The sequence below is a fragment of the Adiantum capillus-veneris genome, chromosome 22 (assembly GCF_014529385.1).
Source record: "Adiantum capillus-veneris isolate H3 chromosome 22, ASM1452938v2, whole genome shotgun sequence".
NCBI lineage: Eukaryota > Viridiplantae > Streptophyta > Polypodiopsida > Polypodiales > Pteridaceae > Adiantum > Adiantum capillus-veneris.
Window position 1 is genome coordinate 58,365,744 of NC_140952.1, and position 21,676 is coordinate 58,387,419.

A 21,676-nucleotide genomic window follows, 5' to 3' on the forward strand; every position below is an offset into this window, starting at 1 on the left:
TATAGGGACGCCAATCTTTGAGACCAATGCCATTTGGGAGTGGAATTCTGCCACTCCCTTTCTCTTACGTAGATTCTCTCTCTCTCTCAAGTTGTTTTGATGTGATTGTGCAATATTTTGCAGATTGTTGTTATCTTTGTGTTCCTGTCCGATCCCTCCTTGGAAATGAATACAAAATGCATCATCCTTGTCACGCAATGAGGCTACAAGAATCTAAGCTTTATGTTGGCATAAAAGAAAACCACTGGTACGTTTTTATTCACACGCAAAGCTTCCCCTTGTAGTTCTTTGACTGTATAAACATTTTGTATCACTGTAACATGGGGAGCTTATTTACAATAATCGAGAAGGCTGGCCATATTTGGGTTTTGGGGGGATTGGCAGAGGCATGGCACGGCTAAGGTCTTCCAACGATCGAATCAGCATTGAAATCAGCGTCGCTTGCCTGCACAAACACCACTGTTGTTTAAAAGACTTCATAGAAGTCCAGCTGTTGCACTTGCTAATTGATAGTGACGTCGCACCTTTGTATCCTACTGCCTTGGACTGTGATTTTGGCTTTTCATTGGAAGCACCTGACTGTCCAGTAGCCTTAATATATCCACATGCATTCAAAAGTGAACGTGCTGCATTATTGATGTGCTTGAATCTGTCAGGTCCAAGAAGAATGCCACCAAACCAACGGGAGACCACCACCACCTATGCACATCACCAAAAGGCCCACCTTTAATCCACATATCTCACACTACCAAACAGTCCTAATAAACAGCTACCACATTGATAATATTACCACATTAATTGCATCAATTATTTGCAAAAGATGGAGAAGCCGCCCACCGGCCGCCGTCTCTCCATCATCATCACAGTCCTGCAAAACCTGCTTGCTAGTTCCGTGCAGCAAGGGCCAATAATAAGTTCCAATTCTTCAAAAAGTCGAACAACAGAAGTAAAGGTGAAAGGGGGATTAACTGTGCCCTTTTCAGGGATGTTGATACGGTAAGCCATTATATTGTGAGTTGCTCCAGCAATCTTTCGATTGCGTAGCAATGCTTCCATCACAGTCTCTACTTGATCTACGCTATTTACACAGGCAAGATGTGCCTGAAAGGTACCTGTCAAAATTGCACAAATATCAACAACTGAAGAAAGGACTCAATCCTCCCATAAAAGAACAGAGATATTGACTAGCCACTAATCACTCTATTTTGTAGTTTGTAAAAAGTTGTCCCAAAATCTCCAAGGGGAAAACATCATAAAATCACATTTGTTATCTTCATAACGTCATTATGAAAATCGACTTGAACATATAGAGAATAAAACATTTACAAGAACTTCAAATATCAAAAGAACCCTCAAAACACATAGCAAAAAAGTAATTACACAGGCGGAAGGGTGATTTAAGTCCTCAAAGGGACTGCCCTTTTGCGGAAACGCACTGCATGCAAGTCAAGTACTACTGGTTCGTTCCATTTTATTATACAGAATCTGGCCAGATTCCATTATCTCAAAGGCCTTCCTTTGGAGTAAGACTCCCTACAAAAAATAGAGAGCTCGTGGGATTTGAACTCAGGCAGCAAGAAGATTGAACTAAAGCAGCGACAATCTACACCATGCAGACGAGCTGTGAATGCTGCCTAAAACAGTCTCATTCTTTAAAAAAATAAATCCGCAGGACCCCCTGAGCAATGACCTGCACCACCATCGCATCTCCTGCTCTGTGACATGCGCGCACGCTCCTTCCAGCCCACCTGGCTTGGTTGCTCTGCCTCGCACACCTTTCTCTCGAAGTACTGCTTGCTGTGCGCCGTTGGCCAGAAGGGTATCATGTCGGATTCCATTTCTTTTTTTATTTTCCCCAGCTGGGACCCCCTACTTGATGTATCTCTCACAATTGTGATGTAGTAGTGAAACAAAGAGCAAGTATTTACTTCTTTTTTCTGTAAAAGGGGCACCATGAGTGATGCCCAAAATGATGTCAAGCTCCTCCAACTCCTTTGTATCAAGCTCATCGCTAGTCTTCTCCTCTAGCTTACCCACAGGGACACCTTTACATTTCAAATCCTTAGGTCTGCAATTGCAAGTAAAATCAAACATCAATCAGCCTCTCTCTCTCTCTCTCTCTCTCTCTCTCTCTCTCAGATTTGGGGTCTGCACATGGACTGGCCATCTTGAATGGCCTCTAGAGATTTCCAGCGTCGAGTGGGTTCACTTGTTTTCCTCATGACATGGGGCTAGCACAGTGAATTATGTTTTGGCTCAGCCGAGTTTCATACCCTCTATACAGGACTTTACAGTCAGGCCCAGGCCTATTGGGGTAGCAGTAGATCATGCTCTCCTCACGTTTACCGTCTCGTTCCAGTTCAGCACAGCTCGACTGGCACAGAGATCTACAGATACCCGATACACTTTTACTTCGGAGACTGATCTGTCTACATAGATGGTATCTACAGACGCTTATGCACAGAAGATCCAAGGAGATTTCTAGGGGAGAGCCATGCCCACACACATGTGCTTTCTTTACCGCCGAGATGGTAAAGAAAGCCATTGACCGGATGAAGACCAGGAGAGCATATGATCACGATGGCCTGGTCATGCCAAAGATCTGCTTGTAGAGCTTCTAGCAGTGATGTTCAATCGTGCCATGTGCAAGGGCCTACAAGATGCCTGGAGTTTGTCCACTATCGTACCTATCTTCAAGTCAGGGGATCCTATGGAGCCTAGGAACTACCGCACTATTATGATTGGGCATACATTGGCACGGTTGTACGCATCCATCCTTGAGCAGCAGTTGAGTAGATGGGCAAAATGAGAGGGTCTACGGGCAGCAGGACAGGTGGGTTTCAGGAGTGGTTTCTCTACTCTTGATCATATTCTGACACTCAGAGCCATTATTGAGGACGGGAGATCACGTGAAAGACGGCTCTATTGTTGCTTTGTGGATTTCCACAAAGCCTTCGATACAATGCCCAGAGCTAGATTGATGCGCAAACTACAGCAGATGGGGATACCCAAACGGTTGATTTGGGGGATCATGGCTTTATACAAGTCAGTAGTGGGGCATGTACGCACTCCAGAGGGGATTTATGATTTGTGAAACAGGGCTGCCCGCTATCTCCTACACTATTTGGCATGTATGTGGATGAGGTTACGAACTACATTGAGAGAGATGGTGATAGAGGAGCACAGTTGGCAGGGACATGGATCCCACTAATATGCTGATGATATTGTGTTGATTTCTGACTCCCAGGAGGGGATGCATCACCATTTAGATGCTTTGTACACATTTGCCCACGATAGTGGATTGTCTGTTAACCTGGGGAAAACCAAGGTTATGGTGTTTAACACCACGCCACAGTGGGTCAGGAGGTCAGCACCCACTTTTACATATGGCGAGGAGACGGTGGAGTATACAGATGCATATACCCATCTTGGGGTAGTCTTCAGTGGACCGGTGTTTTCATTGAGGAGAGCAGCAGAAACTAGATTGACGAGAGCTTATGCACCCTTGGGAGGATTGGAGAAGATGTGTTCGCAGGTTCAGTTTCAACAACCTCGAACAAAGCTGTGGCTTTTTGACACTCTAGTGGCTTCATCTATGATTTATGGGGTTCAAATTTGGGGACCCTCGGTGGACCACCATGGCAGATCTGGTAGCACTAATGGTTGGAGATGTACGGAGAGGCCTCTAGTCTCTATGGTCTCTCGGATGATTCACGCTAAGGCCTCAATGCCACATGAGATTATTCGAGCCGAGCTAGCTGCCCCCCCCCCTCTCGTGGTCGAGGCCCTTACTAGATCAGTATCCTTCATGCATAATTTATGGGACCTTCCCAGAGACCAATATGCTCGGGTAGCCCTTGAGTCATCTTGGTAGTTAGCACTATAGGGGGACACAACATGCTGGTATGGGCAGATGACATCATGGTTTCAATCACATGGCTTCAGCATGGATAGATTGCCTCCGTTCCAGACATAAAGGAATTAAAATAAAGTAGGACCCACGCAAAAGCTGATGACGTGGCAGTTGTACGGCCATTCCGAAAATTGCGCTGACATGATGACGTGGCAGGCTGTACGGATTTCCACATTTTGTGCTGCCTGATAACGTGGCAGGCTGTACGGATTTCCGTAAATTACGCTGGCAGCTTTTGGCATTGCTTTTGGGACCAGAACTTTTTGAGTTTTGAAGGCTTTTCACTGTAACTGCTTTTCAAGCCAAGGGCCTTTAATATCGGCCCCGAACTTATTAGCCACTCCCACCCTTACTTCATCGCGCATCAAGCGCGCTCCCGTCTTCACCGCTCATGTCTTACAAGGCATAAGCCATTAAGATCACTTGCAAGAGAAGGATCCAAGATTTGTTTCGAGCTGCTGTTTTTCTCAGAGACAGTACCATGCAGACGTATATAGCTACCAAGCCGCACATTTCCAAGGACTTGGCAAGCTTTCAAGAAAAAAAAATTTGCCCGAAGTTATATGGTTTCTGACATCTTCCTTCGGAGTGCAGCTTCTGGCACAGTGGGGTATCCTGGAATGCTTGCCATGAAAACCCTAACAGATTATAACTTGAAGTTTCTCGACATCTCCCAGTAGATGTCTCGTCACGATCAAATGACCTTGGAGGTCCAATGCGATTGCTATCTTGGGACTACCATCGCCGCCAAAGAAACACTGTTTGTCCAAGAGCTGATGGACCATGTTGTGCTCGACAACGACCCTATGGAATGAACCTAACCCTAAATTTTTGGTGCAGGTTTCAGGATGGAAAGTCAGTCGACTTTTCGAGCTCGACTGATGTCGACGTTGCTTTTTAAGTTTGAGTTTTGTTTGAACTTGTTTGGTGATCCTGTTTGAAATATGTTTGAAATGGATGGTATCTGTTTTGAACCGGTCTTGGTGCAGATTTGAAATGTTCGACTCTGGTTTTAATACTGGTTTCATTGATTGGTGATTTTACTCCCAGTGGAGAAGTGAGAAATACTGTTTTGGTATTGTTTGAACCTCGGAACGATGCAGGCCGATGCCTGGGAAGCGTTTCATTGTATGTTAGAAAACCTCCGAACGACGCAGGCCGATGCCTGGGGAGCGTTTGGTTGAATGCTTGTAAAAATTGTTGTTGTGACTCCCGGCCCGGACCTGGATGGTTATGCAGGAGGAGTATTAAGAAGTCTGAGCAGTGGTTACTCTCAGCACCTCCAAACGACACAGGTTGCGGTCTAGGGGGCGTTTGGTTGTAAAAGGCCTCTATATCTCCCGGCTCGGACCTTTTTAGGTTATGTGGGAGGAGTGATGAGGGAGTCGTTGAATATCTCCCGGGCCGGACCTTGTCAGGTTATGCGGGAGGAGTATTCATCGACGGCTTTATTTTCTAAGTCTTGTAACATGCATATGTAAGCATTTGTGTTGCATTGTGATGTGCCAATTACTGAATATTCCTAATTGGATGAGATTGTCTGGGTATGTAATTTTAGTGCATCAAGACACTCCTGGAAGATCAATACGGTCTGGGTGTGATGGCTAATTTTACTACGTCAGAATATCAAGATTTCTGATCTGAACGAAAGGAGAAGCTAACTCCTTGATCAAAAGAGCCGAAAGGAGAAGCTAACTCCTTAACAAAAAGCAAACTAATTGTCCCTCGGAAATTTTTGAGCTAACTTGAGTTGTTTTGCAAATATGCTGTAATCGCGGACGATTACTCTCTTTCAAGAAGGGGAGATGTCACAAATTGCTGACGTGTCAAAGCCCTGAAGAAGGGAGCCAACTTGCAGATGTCGGCCGAGGGGCCTAAACCCTAAGAAGAACAAGTAACAGAAGAAGAAGTCCTACCAACTTATAGGGACCCCGTCCGATGGGGCCCCAGTGACATAAAGGAATTAAAATAAAGCAGGACCCACGCAAAAGCTCATGACGTGGCAGGCTATACAGATTTTCGTAAATTATGCTAGCAGCTTTTGGCATTGCTTTTGGGACCAGAAGCTTTTGAGTTTTGAAGGCTTTTCGCTGTAACTGCCAAGGGTCTTTAAATATGAGGTTAGGGCCCATTCTATGGCATGCTTCCTAGAGAAGGTGCAGAGTCTGGAGTACCAGCTTGTACTGTGTTGATGTTGTAACAAACTTGGACACTCCAAGTCAAGAATCAATCACGACAGCACCAAATAACCACTTCAAAACAGTTCACAGTTCACAATAGATTTGCACTGGCCCGGCGGAGTTCCGTGCCTAGAGATATTGGCCCCAAAGACTAACGCCCCTTTCGGTATTTCTTTATGTATTAATCACTGTTCAAAGTACAAGAGTGGTTCGGGTCTCACTCTCAGACTCTGCGTCCAGGTGCTCTGTAGAGTGGGAGCCCAAACCACATATTTTAATGTTTACAAGGGATGCCACAAGCAGAGCCCCAAAAGCTTCGGATCAAAAGCCTTAACAAAAATAAAGCAAAGGCTCTTCTCTCTCTCTCTCAAGCTTACAAAATTAAAGCCAAGCATTCTCTTTCATCAGCGTAAAAACAACCCCAAAGCTGCCGTGATTTCCCGGACTGTCGTACAGTGCCACGTCATCATTGCTTTTTTCCGCAATTTCTGGGATTCAAACCTTGCTGCCTTAGGGTTAGGGTTAGGGTTTTTGGCAGGTTTTAGGGTTTGCAGATTTTAGGGTTTGTAGGCTTTAGATTTAGGGTTTCCAGAATCAGGGTTTTCAACTCTCAGACAGACACGTCATCACTTTGTGACATACCCCCCTCTTGAAAGCATTGTAATCGCCCTCGATTACGCCTGCAAAACAAACAGAGGCCATAAACCGTCTTAGCAGACACTGACCATTAGTACCTACGTACTAGGAACGCACATCTAGCACATGTACCAATCGACAGTCACATCACAGGACATCACATGACATTCAACATTCATTCGGATCTTAGACCATGATTTATCGGCAATGTAGCTAGCAATTGCATCTAGATCCAATCGTGACCTTAGCGATGTCCGATTGACTAACCCCTATTGCAACCATGTCTATTCGAGATCAATCAGACCAAAATGCTACAGTCATTTCGTTTATCAGTTCCTGCACTTAAAAAGAGGTCAAGAACAAATCAGTATCATAATCAGGAATTCCATTTCATAAAGTCATCCAGCAGAATACTGTCAACTCTCAGTATCCCTGAAGCTCAAAGAGACATCAGTGACTTTAGTATCAAAGTCGAGGCATTTGTTGACAAAGGAGCAGAGTAACTCCCCTCTCGTGCATCCCGCTGCACCAGATCTCCGGCCAAGCTGAATTCTGGGTTCCATTTGGAGTAGACTATGCTAAACCAAAAGCCTCGAGGTAAAGTTTCACAATATAAGGAGTATCTGCTAGGTCCTCCTCCTCCATCCACTTCGCATCCAATGCAGGATAGTTCTTAACTTATCCAAGAACCACCTTCGGCCTTTACCTTTATTCTTCGTATCTTTATGTTCTAAAATCTGTTCAGGAACAAAGATCTCCTCGTTTTCTTCCACTTCGGGTTGCTCATCAGGCTCCCCATCATCAAGCACATCACCTTTAAAAGGTTTCAAGAGACTCACATGAAATGCATTGTGAATCCTCCAAGTATCAAGCAGTTTCAATCGGAAGGAGACATCGTTTATCTTTTCAGTGATCTGGAAAGGTCCGTAGTATCGCATACTAAGCTTTGGAAAAAGCCTCTCCTTTCCCTTTTTCTTTCTCAGGCGTGCCTTCTCAAAACCTAAGAGCACCCAATCATCCTCCTTTAATTTCAAGTCAGGACGATGGCGATCAACTGCCTTTTTCTGTCGTTCTTGAGATTTCTGCAAAGTCTTGCGAACCTTGGCAAAAGCTGTATCTAAGTCTCGCATATATTCATCCGCTTCAAAAATCTTATCTTTCGTGCTTAGGAAGGGTGGAACCTTCGCAGCACCTTCAACAATCTCAAATGGCGCTGTCACGAGGACGTGGCAACTGCTAACCTTAGTTGTTGGTTTCTTTCCAATGATTTTTGTTTTATTTTTGAGACCCTCTTTTTGAAGTTGCAAATGGTTGGACATTGTATGGTCAATGTGAACGGTAGTTTCACCCGCAGATGGGTAATGGTCGGCACTGGAATTCGTATAGTAAGAGGATGTCTAGGCTCAGAGTAAGATCATAAAGGTCTCCCCGTCGCACTTAGCAAGTTGGTGGATACTAGGAAGTGAACTCAATAAAGGCACAAAGTCAAGGTGGGACTACCAACAGAAAGTATCCGACAGTTGGGCCACATTGCACTTTTGGATGCGGTCCCAATGAGGATAGATGGTAAGATGACCAGTGGGAGCCCAACGGAAGCATCTCCTAAAAATTAGGGAACTGCTATTTTGGGCCGTGAAATGTGTTCGCGTCATTACCTTCGGTATGACCAGGGGAACATTTTATTACTCTGTTGCAAAGTCAATTGATGCACCATTTGAGAGATTTTTAAGCAGGAACATGCAGGGAAATTGCATGCATGAGTGCCAAGTGGCACTTTTTGGTCAATTTACCAAGTTTGGGAGAAGAGAACTCGGAACTGACTTTTTGGAGCAGCTTTGGAGGCTGTTAACTATGATTTTCAGTCGTTTCTCTCCATTTTTGAGCTTCCCATGACTTTACCTTGGACCAAGGAGCTCATTTTCAGCATTGGAAGGCATCAGATGCATGTTTGCAGGGCTGTTTTGCTGCGTTTTCAGTGATACGTAGGTTTTGGCATCCATGGAAATCTTCCCCTTTTTGTATCTATTTGTTCACAGATGCATTACAGGTCAAGGGCAGCAGAGGGGGCGCTCGATTTATGCTGGGGGGATACTGCATTGAGAACCTGTCCTCACAGGTTAAGAGCTATGGAGTGCTTTCTTTCCCTCTCATGTACAGTGTGGTGCTAGGAGTGATGCCCTGCACGCTACACACTACTCTCTCTCCCCCCTACGTGCAGTTATGTGATGCCCCACAAGAGGGCTCTTCATTTGACTGATGTACAGTTGTGTGGTTTCATGCTTTTGTGCTGAGGCAAGAGCCTCCTTGAGCAGGAACAGGGGTAGCTAACTGCTACTCCAAAGCAGGCACCGGTAAGGGTCATAACCTCACCGTACAGGTGCATTTTCAGCGATGTGTATGCGCTGTAAATTGACTGTTTTTCAGCCATACGGACGCCAGAATCATTGGGAATAGTGCCCCATTGGCAAAGGACAGTTAGGGGACTGTTTGGAGCTGAAAACAAGGCAAAAACCAATAAATACAGCGTGCTGAATTTATTGTTTTTGGGCAGGAATCAGAGGGTTTATGCCAGTGGAAGTGAGTTCAAGCAGGGGAATTGGTTTCGCGGAAGTTTTAGGACTGTTATGCTGCCGAAATTTGGCCTAACAGGTCGTATCTAGCTGAGATACAGGTAAAGGATTCCCAGGACTCTACTTTGTAATTTACCCTCTCAAAGTATAAAGAAATACCGAAAGGGGCGCCAATTTTGGGGCCTACAGGTTGTGGGCGTCTGCTCCGGGCATGCTAGCTTCCGAGCAGTGTGTGTACTTAAGTGGTAATCCCCGTCGCAGGTTCTTTTTGCAAAGTGCTCTGTGTGTGTGTCTAAAGTAAAGAATTTCGGGTGAAAGCCAAAGCCCACCGGCCCCCATGGGCCGATTTCATGGTTCCATTGCCGGGATATCAATTACTTTTTCTTCAAGAAGTGAGCCTCGGTTGTTTTGGGTAAAGACTCAGAGTACAGGAACACGGGATTATACTATGGCCGACAAAGGGAAGGGTATTATGGAAGAGGGTTCCTCTTCACAAGACAGACAAGAAATTCTACATGTTCGTTCTACCAAAAAGTGGTCAAATTAGGGCTGATTTTCTGTTGTGTTTTAGGGTTTGCAAGTATGAACCAAGATGAGATAAGGAGAGGTCTCACGGTGGTAGATTGGCCACTAGATCTCCTGCGGGAGTGATGTGGGTCTGTCAGGTGACACGCTGCTTGCCAATTCTCTGAGGCGATTGCTTAGATTGTTTGACGCATCGGTAAATCATCTTGAAATTTGAGCTTACTTGGTCGTGGGTGGTACGTCACAGTGTTGTGGAATTATGCTCGTTTGCAAAGACAAGAGCCTCTTCCACAGGTAAAAAGTTAAGGGACAGGTTGCAAGATGCTATGTGGTGAAGTTCAAGAACTATCCACCTATGGATGCAAAGTGGATGGAAGAGCATGAACTGTCAGAGTCACCAAATGTATTGCAGCTTTACCTTGAGGCCTTTGGGTTACAACCTACGTATGCCCCAACCCAATGTCTGCAAACGAGGGATAATGATAGAGCTAGCACATCAAATGTACTCATGGATTCAGTGCAACAGCAGTGTACAGTTTGACAAAAGTATGAAGGTCTCATTAGGTCATTTGTACACATGTTTTGACAGTCTTTCTTGCGGATACATGCGATGATAAAAGGGTGCTTACCACACAAGATCATCTATGGCATGTATTTATGGTATGCAATCGAGGACGTTTGCGATTTCAAGAGGGGGGTATGTCACGAGGACGTGGCAATTGCTAACCTTAGTTGTTGGTTTCTTTCCAATGATTTTTGTTTTATTTTTGAGACCCTCTTTTTAATGTTGCAAATGGTCGGACATTGTACGGTCAATGTGAACGGTAGTTTCACCCGCAGATGGGTAGTGGTCGGCACTTGAATTCGTATAGTAAGAGGATGTTGTCACCAGCCAGTGGCAATTCCATTTTTGTTTATTTTCTCTTTCTTTGGGGAATTTCGTTTGTTTTACCTTTTGGAAACACCCCTCTGGAAATCTAACTGCCTTGCATTGCATAGCCAATGTGGAACTGTTCAGAGAGAGTCCAGGCCTGAGAGCTAAAGAGCACTAAGGTTGGACAAGGACTATGGTTAGCCAAAGTGGGGTCATTGGCCAGCCAAAGCGGAATCCTTTGCTACATAGGCTACATTTCAGTTCTGGGTGTGGCTGCAGTGTACAAAGAGGGTCAGATGACCTAGAAGAATGTAATGGCAGAAACTCTTAAATTTTAGGGACAGCTATTTTTGGACGGCAAAATGTCATTACGTGCAGTTTGACATGGGGATCATTTTGTTACTTTGTGGCCAAGTCAACAGAGGCTGCAGGTGAGATATTTTTAGACCCGAGGGTCTAAAGCAGGAAAATGCACAAATGAGTGACACTTGCACTCTAAGGCCAGTTTACTACTTAAAGAGAAGGCAAAAACGTGATTTTCAGCTGTGAGCTCGTTTTTAAGTGCTGTCACAGGTGGGAGAGCTTCAATGGAGTGCTGGCTTACCCTCTATGTACAGTGAGGTGCAGGATGTCATGACCTGCACACCTCTCACTGCTCTCTCTCTCCCCTATTCTTTATGGTTATGCCCCTCTAGTGGCCTCATCAGATTGACCATGTACAGTCTTGTGGTTTGATGCTCTATTGCTAAGGCAAGAGCCTCCCTGAACAGGAACAAGAATAGCTAACTGCCACTCCAAAGCAGGGAAACGAGAGAGTGATAACCTCTCAAGTAAACACACAAAAATCAGCACTGTTTTATTGCTGATTTTGGGCTGTTTTGGGACTGTTTTGTGCTTGGAATCATGCCAAAATCAAGGGGCACGTAGTCCAAGGCATTGGGAACAATGCAGGGACAGTTGACGGTTGAAATTAGGTCAAAAACAGGTCCTAACCAGCAAATACAGCGGTCTGAAATTTACTGTTTTGCAGCCGTATGGATGCCAGATGCATTGGGAACAGTGCCCAATTGTCAGAGAACACTTCTGGGAAGTGTTGGGGCTCAAAACAAGTGAAAAACCAGAAATTCCAGCAAGCTGTAATTGCTCTTTTTGAGTCGGAATCAGAGGTTTTATGCCAATGGAAGTGAGTTCCAGCAGGGGAATTGGTTTTGTGCAAGTTTTGGGGCTGTTATGCTGCCGAAATTTGGCCAAATCAAGTGGTATCTAGTTGGATATAGACAAAGAATTCCCAGGACTCTACTTTGTAAATTTACCCTCTCAAAGTATAAAGAAATACCGAAAGGGGCGCCAATTTTGGGGCCAATCTAGTGTCTGACTCACATACAGATGCATTCTAGCATCTGTATCCCATTCCCCTCTCTTGTGTCATTATAGCACAGGTAGAATAGACGACTAATAATGGGTGAAAGCTAAATCAAGGTTTGAAGTAAAGTCTACCGCCCTTTTTGAAGTTAACAGGCCGGTTACATGGTTCCATCGCCGGGATTAAATCACTTTTTCCCATAGAAGTGAGCCTTGGTCAGTTTGGGCTTGAAGACACAGGGGATCATAGACCAGACACAGGGAATTGCAATTATGGCTGACAGACCAGATGATGTGACTGAAGAGGTTTCCTCTTCACAGGGTCAACAGACACATCAAGTGGGTGAGTCTTCAAGACCACCACAGACGGATGATGATATATTCAGGACCCAATTGGCTACTACTGTGGCTATGTTCACACAAGTAATGTAGAACCCAAGGTTTTTAGCCTTTCTGCAACCTCCTCTTCCGTCTCAGCAAGTTGGGTCACTTGATCATATTCAAAAGCCTGTTAAGGCTCGAGCACAGGTGATTCATACTGCACAGTCAATGGAAACACCTGTACACTTGACGGAGAACATGCAGTCTCCACAACCTGTGCCTAAGGTGCAAGAACAGGTGGCTGAGATGCCAGTCTTTCAAGCTGTACCAGTTCAGCCCGCCACCTTTCAGCAGCCTATCGCTGGTTCTAATGGGCAGGGAGGCAACCAACAGGCTATGCAACAGGTCTTCCCACCACCTTCAGTACACCCTGGCTATTTTGGAGGTGGATCAGTATTCCAGAGCATGGCTGGTCATGCACCTGGAAATCAGTTTTACACGCCAAGAACAATGTTCGCGGGTGCTCAAACGATGATGCCTAACCCCATGTATGGTGTCACGGGCATGCTACCAGGGTTTCAAAGCACTCAGGGCCAATTTGGGATGCCACAGGAAAATTTTGGTATGGCTGGAATTACAAATCAGCAGCCAAATATGGCATTTCCAGGTCAACTTAATTGCGGTCAGGGAACACAAATGAACCCTAACAGTGTTCCCATGTTTCAGTCACTTCCATGACAACTTAATGCCACTGGAGAGGCCAACTCCGTACAAAGAAGGTGGCAAAGGTGTGACATTCACGACCTTTACAGGGTTTAATGACAAGAAGAAGGCTCTCTCATTCCTCCAGCAGTTTGACAAGGCCTATGCCGGGGGAAACTTTACAGAGGCTTCAAAGGTCCGCAAGGCAGCCACTTTCTTGATAGGGAATGCGGGACAATGGTGGACAACTTTATTGCTTCAAGGGCAAGCTCCGTCCACATGGATTTACTTCAAGCAGATTTTTGCAGCAGCATGGTTATCTGATGACTTTGAAGCAGATGTCATGACAGAATGGCACCAGCTTAATGATGCCACTTGCAAGAATCTGGATGAATACAATCGGAAGTTTTGGAAAGCTCTACTTCCAGTAACTTCCTATAGATTTGTGCCATTGACAGAACAGATTGAAAAATACTGTTGTGGCCTACCCAAAGGATTGAGAAAGTATTGCACGAAGACCAAAGTCACTAGTTTGACGCAGCTCATCGAGGTAGCAAACACTAGCAATGGTTTGCTCAAGGGAGAAGATTGTGAATTCAATACTGGCGTCAAGGAAGGATCAGCCAAGAAAAATTCAACGAAGAAGCACGTTCCCAATGAGGTTCCTAAAGGGACTCAGGAGCCAGCCAATGCAGGGAAAGGCAAAGCTACGGCTGAGTCAGAAAAGGGACCAGCAAAGAAATGGAAAAGACGTTTTCCTCGCATGTCGGAAGAGCAAAAGAAGGTTCTGAGGTCAGAGAACAAATGCTTCATCTGTGAGCAGCCTGGCCACATTGCTTACAATTGTCCTACAAAGAAAAGGCCAGCTGATTCTGAAGACAAGGAGGACAGGAAAGGAAAGAAGCCCATGGCTGGTCTAGTGCCAGATATGGTGGGCGACAAGCCAAATTCAGATGCAAGTGAGTTTTGCAGAGCATGGGGAAAGGTCAGGGATCAAACAGTGCTTATCTTCTTTGATCGAGGTGCCAAAGCCAACTTCATTTCCCCAGAATTGGCTTCAAAGTTGGGAATCAGACCTGAAGAGATGGGGTATACAGCAGAGGCAGGTTTGGCATGTCCTGGCCATACAGAGGTTGTGACACCCATCATTGGAAAGTTGCGCCTACATATCCAGTCCTATGTAGATGCTGAAGAATTTTACATCATGCCACTAGACGGATGTGATGTGTTGTTAGGTATTCCTTGTTGTTTCGTGTACAGGGAATCATGGATGCCTACAACAAAAAGATCACTCTAGAGAGCAGGGGAAAGACTCACATTCTAGATGTAAAGCTTAAAGGGGAGTCTATTCCCACTGTATCAGCTTCTGCTATTACTTCTGTAATGAAAAAGCATCTTTCTGCGTACTTGGTTTTTGCACGTGAAGTGTCAGATTGTGATGAATCAAATTTATCTGTGCTAGATAAAGAAAGGTCAATGTTTTTACAACAATATAGTGACTGTTTTTCCGATTCATTACCGTCTCAATTACCGCCAGAGAGACCCAAGGACCATGCAATAGATTTGGTGCCAGGCAGTAGCCCACCAAATAAGCCTCCGTACAGGGTTAGTGCGGCTCAGCAGAAAGAGATAATGGGCCAAGTACAGGAGCTGTTAGAAAAGGGGCTGATTCAGCCCAGTTCATCCCCATTCTGTTCTCCAGTGTTGTTGGTGCAGAAAAAGGATGGCTCATGGCGTATGTGCATCGACTACCGTGCACTGAACAAGAATACCATCAAGAATAGGCTCCCTATACCTAGAATTGATGATATTCTAGACAAATTAGAAGGAGCAGCTATGTTTAGCAGAATAGATCTAAAGAGTGGGTACCATCAAATCCGCATTAGATCAGAGGATGTGCACAAGACTGCTTTTAGAACGACGTTTGGCCTTTACGAATTTTTAGTGATGCCCTTTGGTCTCACAAATGCTCCTGCTACGTTCAATAGGATGATGGACAAAATTTTCCGTCCACACCAGCAGTTTGTTGGTACATTCTTTGATGACATGATAGTCTACTCAAAGAATGAAGAGAAGCATAGGCATCACTTGGCCATTGTGTTCAAAGAGCTACGCAGTCATAGGCTGCTCATCAATGCAAAGAAAAGTGAATTTTTGCTGGAAGAGATTCACTTTCTGGGACACATTGTCTCAAAGGATGGTGTCAGAATGGATCCTGCAAAAGTTGAAGCGATCAAGTCATGGCCAGATTTGAAGACGGTGCACGATGTCCAAAGTTTCTTGGAACTATGCTCCTATTACAGAAGGTTTATCCGAAATTTCGCTAAGATTGCTTCACCTTTACATGCTCTTCAAAAGAAGGCAGTCACCTTTAGATGGACACATAAAGAGATTTCAGCTTTTAATCTCTTAAAGGAAAAGATGACTTCAGATCCAGTCATTGTGTTGCCAGATCTTAGGAAGTCATTTGTGGTCCAGTGTGACGCCTGTGGTAGTAGCATTGGTGCAGTGCTAATGCAAGATGACAGGGTAGTAGCCTATGAGAGTAGAATCTTGCAAGGGCCAGAAAAGACTATGCAAGTCTATGAAAAAGAACTGCAGGCCGTGATTCATACGCTCTTAAGTTGGAAACACTACCTGCTAGGTGTAGACTTTGTTGTCCAAACGGACCATCAAACCTTGCGATACTTCTTGACACAGGCAAAGTTATCTGAGAAGCATATGCGATGGGCAAATATCTTGTCCATGTTCCACTTTCAGATTGTGCATGTGGAAGGCAAGAAGAACGTTGTGGCTGATGCCTTGTCAAGGAAGCCACAAATTTCAGCTGTGTCAATTCCTTATCATCATGAACTTGATGATATGAGGGAACAGTATGCAAATGATGAAGATTTTGCAAGGGTCTTCGAGCAGCTAATGGATGGACAACGTCATGAACACTATCTTCTCAAAGATAGGTTCATGATGATGCATGGCAGATTGTGTGTCACAAAGCCATTGCGACGCAAGGTTATGGAAGAGAGTCATGTCCCACCGTATGCAGGGCATCGTGGTATCGATGCTACAGTTAAAGCGGTTGAGACATTCTTCTACTGGCCTACATTGAGAAGAGATGTGGATGCCTTTGTGCAAGAATGCCTAATTTGCCAGAAGGTCAAGTTTGACAGGCAAAAGGCACCAGGGTTATTGCAACCACTACCTATTCCAGATAAACCATGGGAAAGTATTGCTATGGATTTTATCTTTGATCTTCCGAGAACGCAGACAGGAAACGATGGTATTTGGACCATCATTTGCAGATTCAGCAAGCAGGCTCATTTTATTCCTGTCGGGAAGAAGATAAAGCCAGATCAGATGGCACGCTTGTTTATGAGCAATATTTTCAAGTATAATGGCATGCCACAGTCGATTGTTAGCGACCGTGATCCACGCATGACAAGTTTGTTCTGGAGAGGCTTGTTTGAGAATATAGGCACTACGCTCAAATTCTCTTCGTCATTTCATCCTCAAACAGATGGGCAGTCAGAAGAGGCAAATTCTACTGTCCTAGATCTGCTAAAGTGCTACGTGTCAGAGCATAAAGGAAAGTGGGAGCAGTATTTTCCATTGGTGGAGTATGCATACAATAATACAGTGCATTCATCAACTGGCAAGGCACCTTTTGAGATAGTTGAAGGTGGCAAGAAAGTTCCTCCCGTACTGCATACAAAGGACAAGATATTTGAAGCAGATAAGTATGTTCAGGACATGGATGAAATGTACAAGAAGGTCAAAGTGGCCTTGGAAAAGACTCAGGCAAAGCAAAAGAAAGCAGCTTATCGTCACCGTCGTGAAGTGGTATTTTCACTTGGTGATTGGGTGCTTCTACGCTTTGAAAAGGCAAGGTTAAAGAAGATGAAGGGCAAGGAAAGACTGTTTCCAAAGCTCAGCATGTGTTACTATGGGCCTTTTCAAGTATGCGACATAATCAATGATGTTGCATATAGGCTGAAATTGCCTGAGAGTTGGAAGATTCACAATGCGTTTCATGTGAGTCTTCTCAGACCCTATGTGGGTGATGTGCCAGAGAATATGCCAGCTGAAGATCAGCCGGAAGTCGAGGAACTTGACGAGATCTTGGTCCCGGAACAGATTTTGGCACATAAAGAAAGAAAAATGAAAGGCAAGGTTGCTAGGCGTTACTTGGTGAAGTTCAGAAACTATCCACCAATGGATGCTAAGTGGATGGAAGAAGGTGAACTTGCAGAGTCACCAATTGTGTTATCACTTTACCTTGAAGCCTTCGATCTGCAACCTACCTTGACCCCTTGAGATTCACAGCTACATGGATTGTCAGTGTGACAATGGCTTCTGAAAGAAATGTACATGTTACTTACAGTGAGCTCAAACGAAGTGCATGTTACATGAATGTTAGAGCTGTACAGATTGTCAGTTTGGCAATTGCTCTTATGGAATGTCCAAAAGTTTGTTTAGTGCTATAGAAGTGAATATTTCTTGTCAGTTTGTCAAGGGTACAACAATTATTTCTATTGAAGAGTACATGTGTAACTGCATTCTTAAACTGTCGGTTTGGGTATGCTCGAAAGGTTACTGGATCCAACGTGTACTAAAAGACAGTGGCAAAATGTGATGCTTCCATTTTGTCATTGGAAAGTTATGGACTTAAAGCAATGGCAGAGTGTGACGCTTCCACTATGTCATTGGGATAGGGTTCACACGCAGGTAATACATGTGTCAACGAGGTTTTGACTGTGAGCATGTATGTGTCGTACATGTGTCGACACGGTGTCCGGACACCCGAGTGCTGACTGTAAGCATGTACGACATAGGTGCAAACGAGGACGTTTGAGATTTCAAGAGAGAGGTATGTCACCAGCCACTGGCAATTCCATTTTTGTTTATTTTCTCTTTCTTTGGGGAATTTCGTTTGTTTTACCTTTTAAAAACACCCCTCTGAAAATCTAACTGCCCTGCATTGCATAGCCAGTGTGGAACTGTTCAGAGAGAGTCCAGGCCTGAGAGCTAAAGAGCACTAAGGTTGGACAAGGACTATGGTTAGCCAAAGTGGGGTCATTGGCCAGCCAAAGCGGAATCCTTTGCTACATAGGCTACATTTCAGTTCTGGGTGTGGCTACAGTGTACAAAGAGGGTCAGATGACCTAGAAGAATGTAATGGTAGAAACTCTTAAATTTTAGGGACCGCTATTTTTGGACGGCAAAATGTCATTACGTGCAGTTTGACATGGGGATCATTTTGTTACTCTGTGGCCAAGTCAACAGAGGCTGCAGGTGAGATATTTTTAGACCCGAGGCTCTAAAGCAGGAAAATGCACAAATGCACAAATGCCAAAGTGCTCTCGAAGTACTCTCATACATAACAAGAGCATATACAGATTCCGCAAGGTGCAAAGAGAGCGTAGATAGTGCCATCTCCTCTAGCTCTTGCCACAGATCGTCAGACATGTTTGAAGGTCTACCTGCATCACCACTCAATGGTCGATGCAACCCTCACTGTGTCAATGCATCAAGCATACACTCTCTCCATGCTGCAAAGTCTGACCCATCAAACACGCGCATCTGTGAGAGGTCACAATTTGATCGATCACCTGTCTCTGCCATGAGCACAAGTAGCAAGCTAGATAGCAAAACCACCTCACCAACAACACCTGGAAACTGTCTACCAATATGGCCAGAAACACAATGTAAAACCTGTGAGACACACTCCAAAATAGAGCTCCCGCAATGTCAACCAAATCAGCCCTAAACTGGCTCGAATCGCATCAACAAAAGTCTGCAAATATGGCTCAAAACCTGATGCAAAGTTGCACCAATAACCGTGCAAAACCTTGCACAAAATCACAAGTCAATACGACTCAATCGCGCATAAATATCTAACAAAATTTTGGCAGAGTCTCCTTTGTAACTGGAGCAAAATCTCAACAGTAAACCTCAAAGAGACAATAATATATGCCACAATGGCCAATCCGGGAATAAACTCGACCGGAATCACCTCACAAAGTCATACATATGAGCATACCTGCTCTTGCCAAAGTACCACTCAAATAATCTCAGCCATAAACAAATACACAAATCCATGTATGGCATACATAAACCGCCAAGACCATGGCAACATAGCTCACTCTCGCATGAGTGGCTCTCTGGACAAATGCATATCCAAAAACCTGTGTACACCTATGAATTTGCTGGTTGCTGCAGAAAATGCTCCGTGTGTGTGAGATATACCAAAAACAGTGTTTTTGGGACCCGAAAGTACACAAATAAACCTGCTGCTGTACCTACTGTAATTCAAAGCATAATTTCAGCAAATAGACATCACCATCGCGTCCGGAGCATGCCAAAACCCTGACCTAGACTCCTTGATCATGTAGATCTGACTCTGTATGACGGAGCTACGCAAAAAACTGCGTTTTAGAGCCCGAAAATGGCAAAAACGAGCTGCACACAGTCTTGAACCTGCTCCTGCTCCACTCTGCGTGATGCAATGTCCTCTCAATGCAAGCTCCAACGCAAGAGCTCTGCCACAACAACATCCAAGCACTCGAATGTCAAGCTCTCCTCCGCCGAGCACTTCTCTAACGAGCTCCACTGAGCTCAAAAGCTCCTCTCACCAAGGAAGCCGCAACCGCCTCCTCGACCAAGCTTGACCACACCAAGCTCCTAAGCTCCAAAGACAATGCTCCTCAAGCTAAAATCGCTCTCCGTGAAACTCCAATATCGAACTCCACCGTCGAGAGCGAGCGAGCTATCGCGCGAGCTATAGTCTCGAAGCTCTCAAAGCCGTCGTGCTCTCCGCGGTCACCATAGCTCTGATACCAATTGAAGGGGATCGGGGAGCACCACAGACGGAGAGTGAGAGAGAGAGAAGGAGACACACACACAATGTGGGTGGGGAGACTCAAAGAGTGAGCAACCCCCTATACACTTATGCTATGTATAAGGTATACAAGTCAGTGGGCGCCCAGACTCTGGGCGGCCGGGCAAGGCACAGACGCCTATACCCCAACAGATACTTCATTGAGAACCTGTCTCACAGGTAAGAGCTATGGAGTGCTTTCTTTCCCTCTCATGTACAGTATGGTGCTAGGAGTGATGCCCTGCACGCTACACACTGCTCTCTCTCCCCCCTACGTGCAGTTATGTGATGCCCCACAAGAGGGCTCTTCATTTGACTAATGTACAGCTGTGTGGTTTCATGCTTTTGTGATGAGGCAAGACCCTCCTTGAGCAGAAACAGGGGTAGCTAACTGCTACTCCAAAGCAGGCACTGGTAAGGGTCATAACTTCACCGTACAGGTGCGTTTTCAACGATGTGTATGCGCTGTAAATTGACTGTTTTTCAGCCATACGGACGCCAAAATCATTGGGAATAGTGCCCCATTGGCAAAGGACAGTTAGGGGACTGTTTGGGGCTGAAAACAGGGCAAAAACCAGTAAATACGGCGTGCTGAATTTACTGTTTTTGGGCAGGAATCAAAGGGTTTATACCACAGGTAAAGGATTCCCAGGACTCTACTTTGTAATTTACCCTCTCAAAGTATAAAGAAATACCGAAAGGGGCACCAATTTTGGGGCCTACATGTTGTCGGCGTCTGCTCGGGGCATTCTAGCTTCCGAGCAGTGTGTGTACTTAAGTGGTAATCCCCGTCGCAAGTTCTTTTTGCAAAGTGCTCTGTGTGTGTGTCTAAAGTAAAGAATTTCGGGTGAAAGCCAAAGCCCACCGCCCCCCACGGGCCGGTTTCAGGCGCCTTCCCCGTCGAAGAGTGTATCGTGTTATTGTAGGCAAATTCCACCAAAGGTAAGTACTTTTCCCATTGAGGCTTCTGATCCGAGATATAAGACTTCAATAAATCTAGAACCACTGAATTTGCAATCTCAGATTGCCCATCAATCTGCGGGTGGAACGATGACAAGAGCTACAACCGCGTGCAAAGGTTCTCCCAAATTGCCTTCCAAAACAAACTCGAAAATCTGGGGTCTCTGTCGAAGACAATCGTCTCAGGCATGCCGTGTAATCTGAAAATCTGGGCCACAAACAGTCTCGCTAAGTGATCTAGCTTGACTGTTGTCTTCACTGGAATGAAATGAGCCTGGTTGCTAAATCTGTCAATAACAGTACAGATACCATCGTGACCACTCTGTGTTCTCGGGAGATCAAAAATGAAATCCATCGCAATACTTTCCCAGGGGCGGGTGGGTATGGGCAAAGGCTATAAAAATCCCTGTGCTTTTTATGCCTGTCAAACTTGACTTTCTGGCATACTAAGCAATTGCGCACAAACTCTTCCACATCCTTCTTGAGTCTCGGCCAAAAGAAGTATCTCTCTACCCCTTTCATGGTGGTAGCAATGCCACGGTGACCCGTAAAAGGTGGACAGTGGCATTCAGTCATAACCTTTTCCCTAAACGGCTATCCCAAATGGAATATCCCGCTACTGTCTCCCCATCCCGTATCCGTGTGAAAACGTCTGCAAAATCTGTATTTGTGGCATACTGCTCGACCATATCCTCGAAGCTCCTATGATGTATCGCGGAAATGGCCAGAACCAACGGCTTCTGAGACAAAGCATTTGCC

At 45.1% G+C, this 21,676-nt stretch overlaps 1 protein-coding gene across 2 annotated transcripts in view; it reads right to left on the reverse strand.

The window, feature by feature from the left end:
• Positions 1–204: 204 nt before the first annotated feature.
• LOC147429418 (uncharacterized) overlaps positions 205–21,676 on the reverse strand; it is a 38,511-nt gene continuing 17,039 nt past the window's right edge. For both annotated transcript variants that reach the window (XM_086495645.1, XM_086495646.1), the window contains exons 6-10: positions 1,929–2,068; positions 970–1,112; positions 791–877; positions 525–699; positions 205–445 (exon numbers count right to left, since the gene is read on the reverse strand). In XM_086495645.1, coding sequence (XP_086351771.1) covers positions 432–445; positions 525–699; positions 791–877; positions 970–1,112; positions 1,929–2,068 — 559 coding nt within the window. In that variant the 3' untranslated portion in view covers positions 205–431. The remainder of the gene's footprint in view (positions 446–524; positions 700–790; positions 878–969; positions 1,113–1,928; positions 2,069–21,676) is intronic.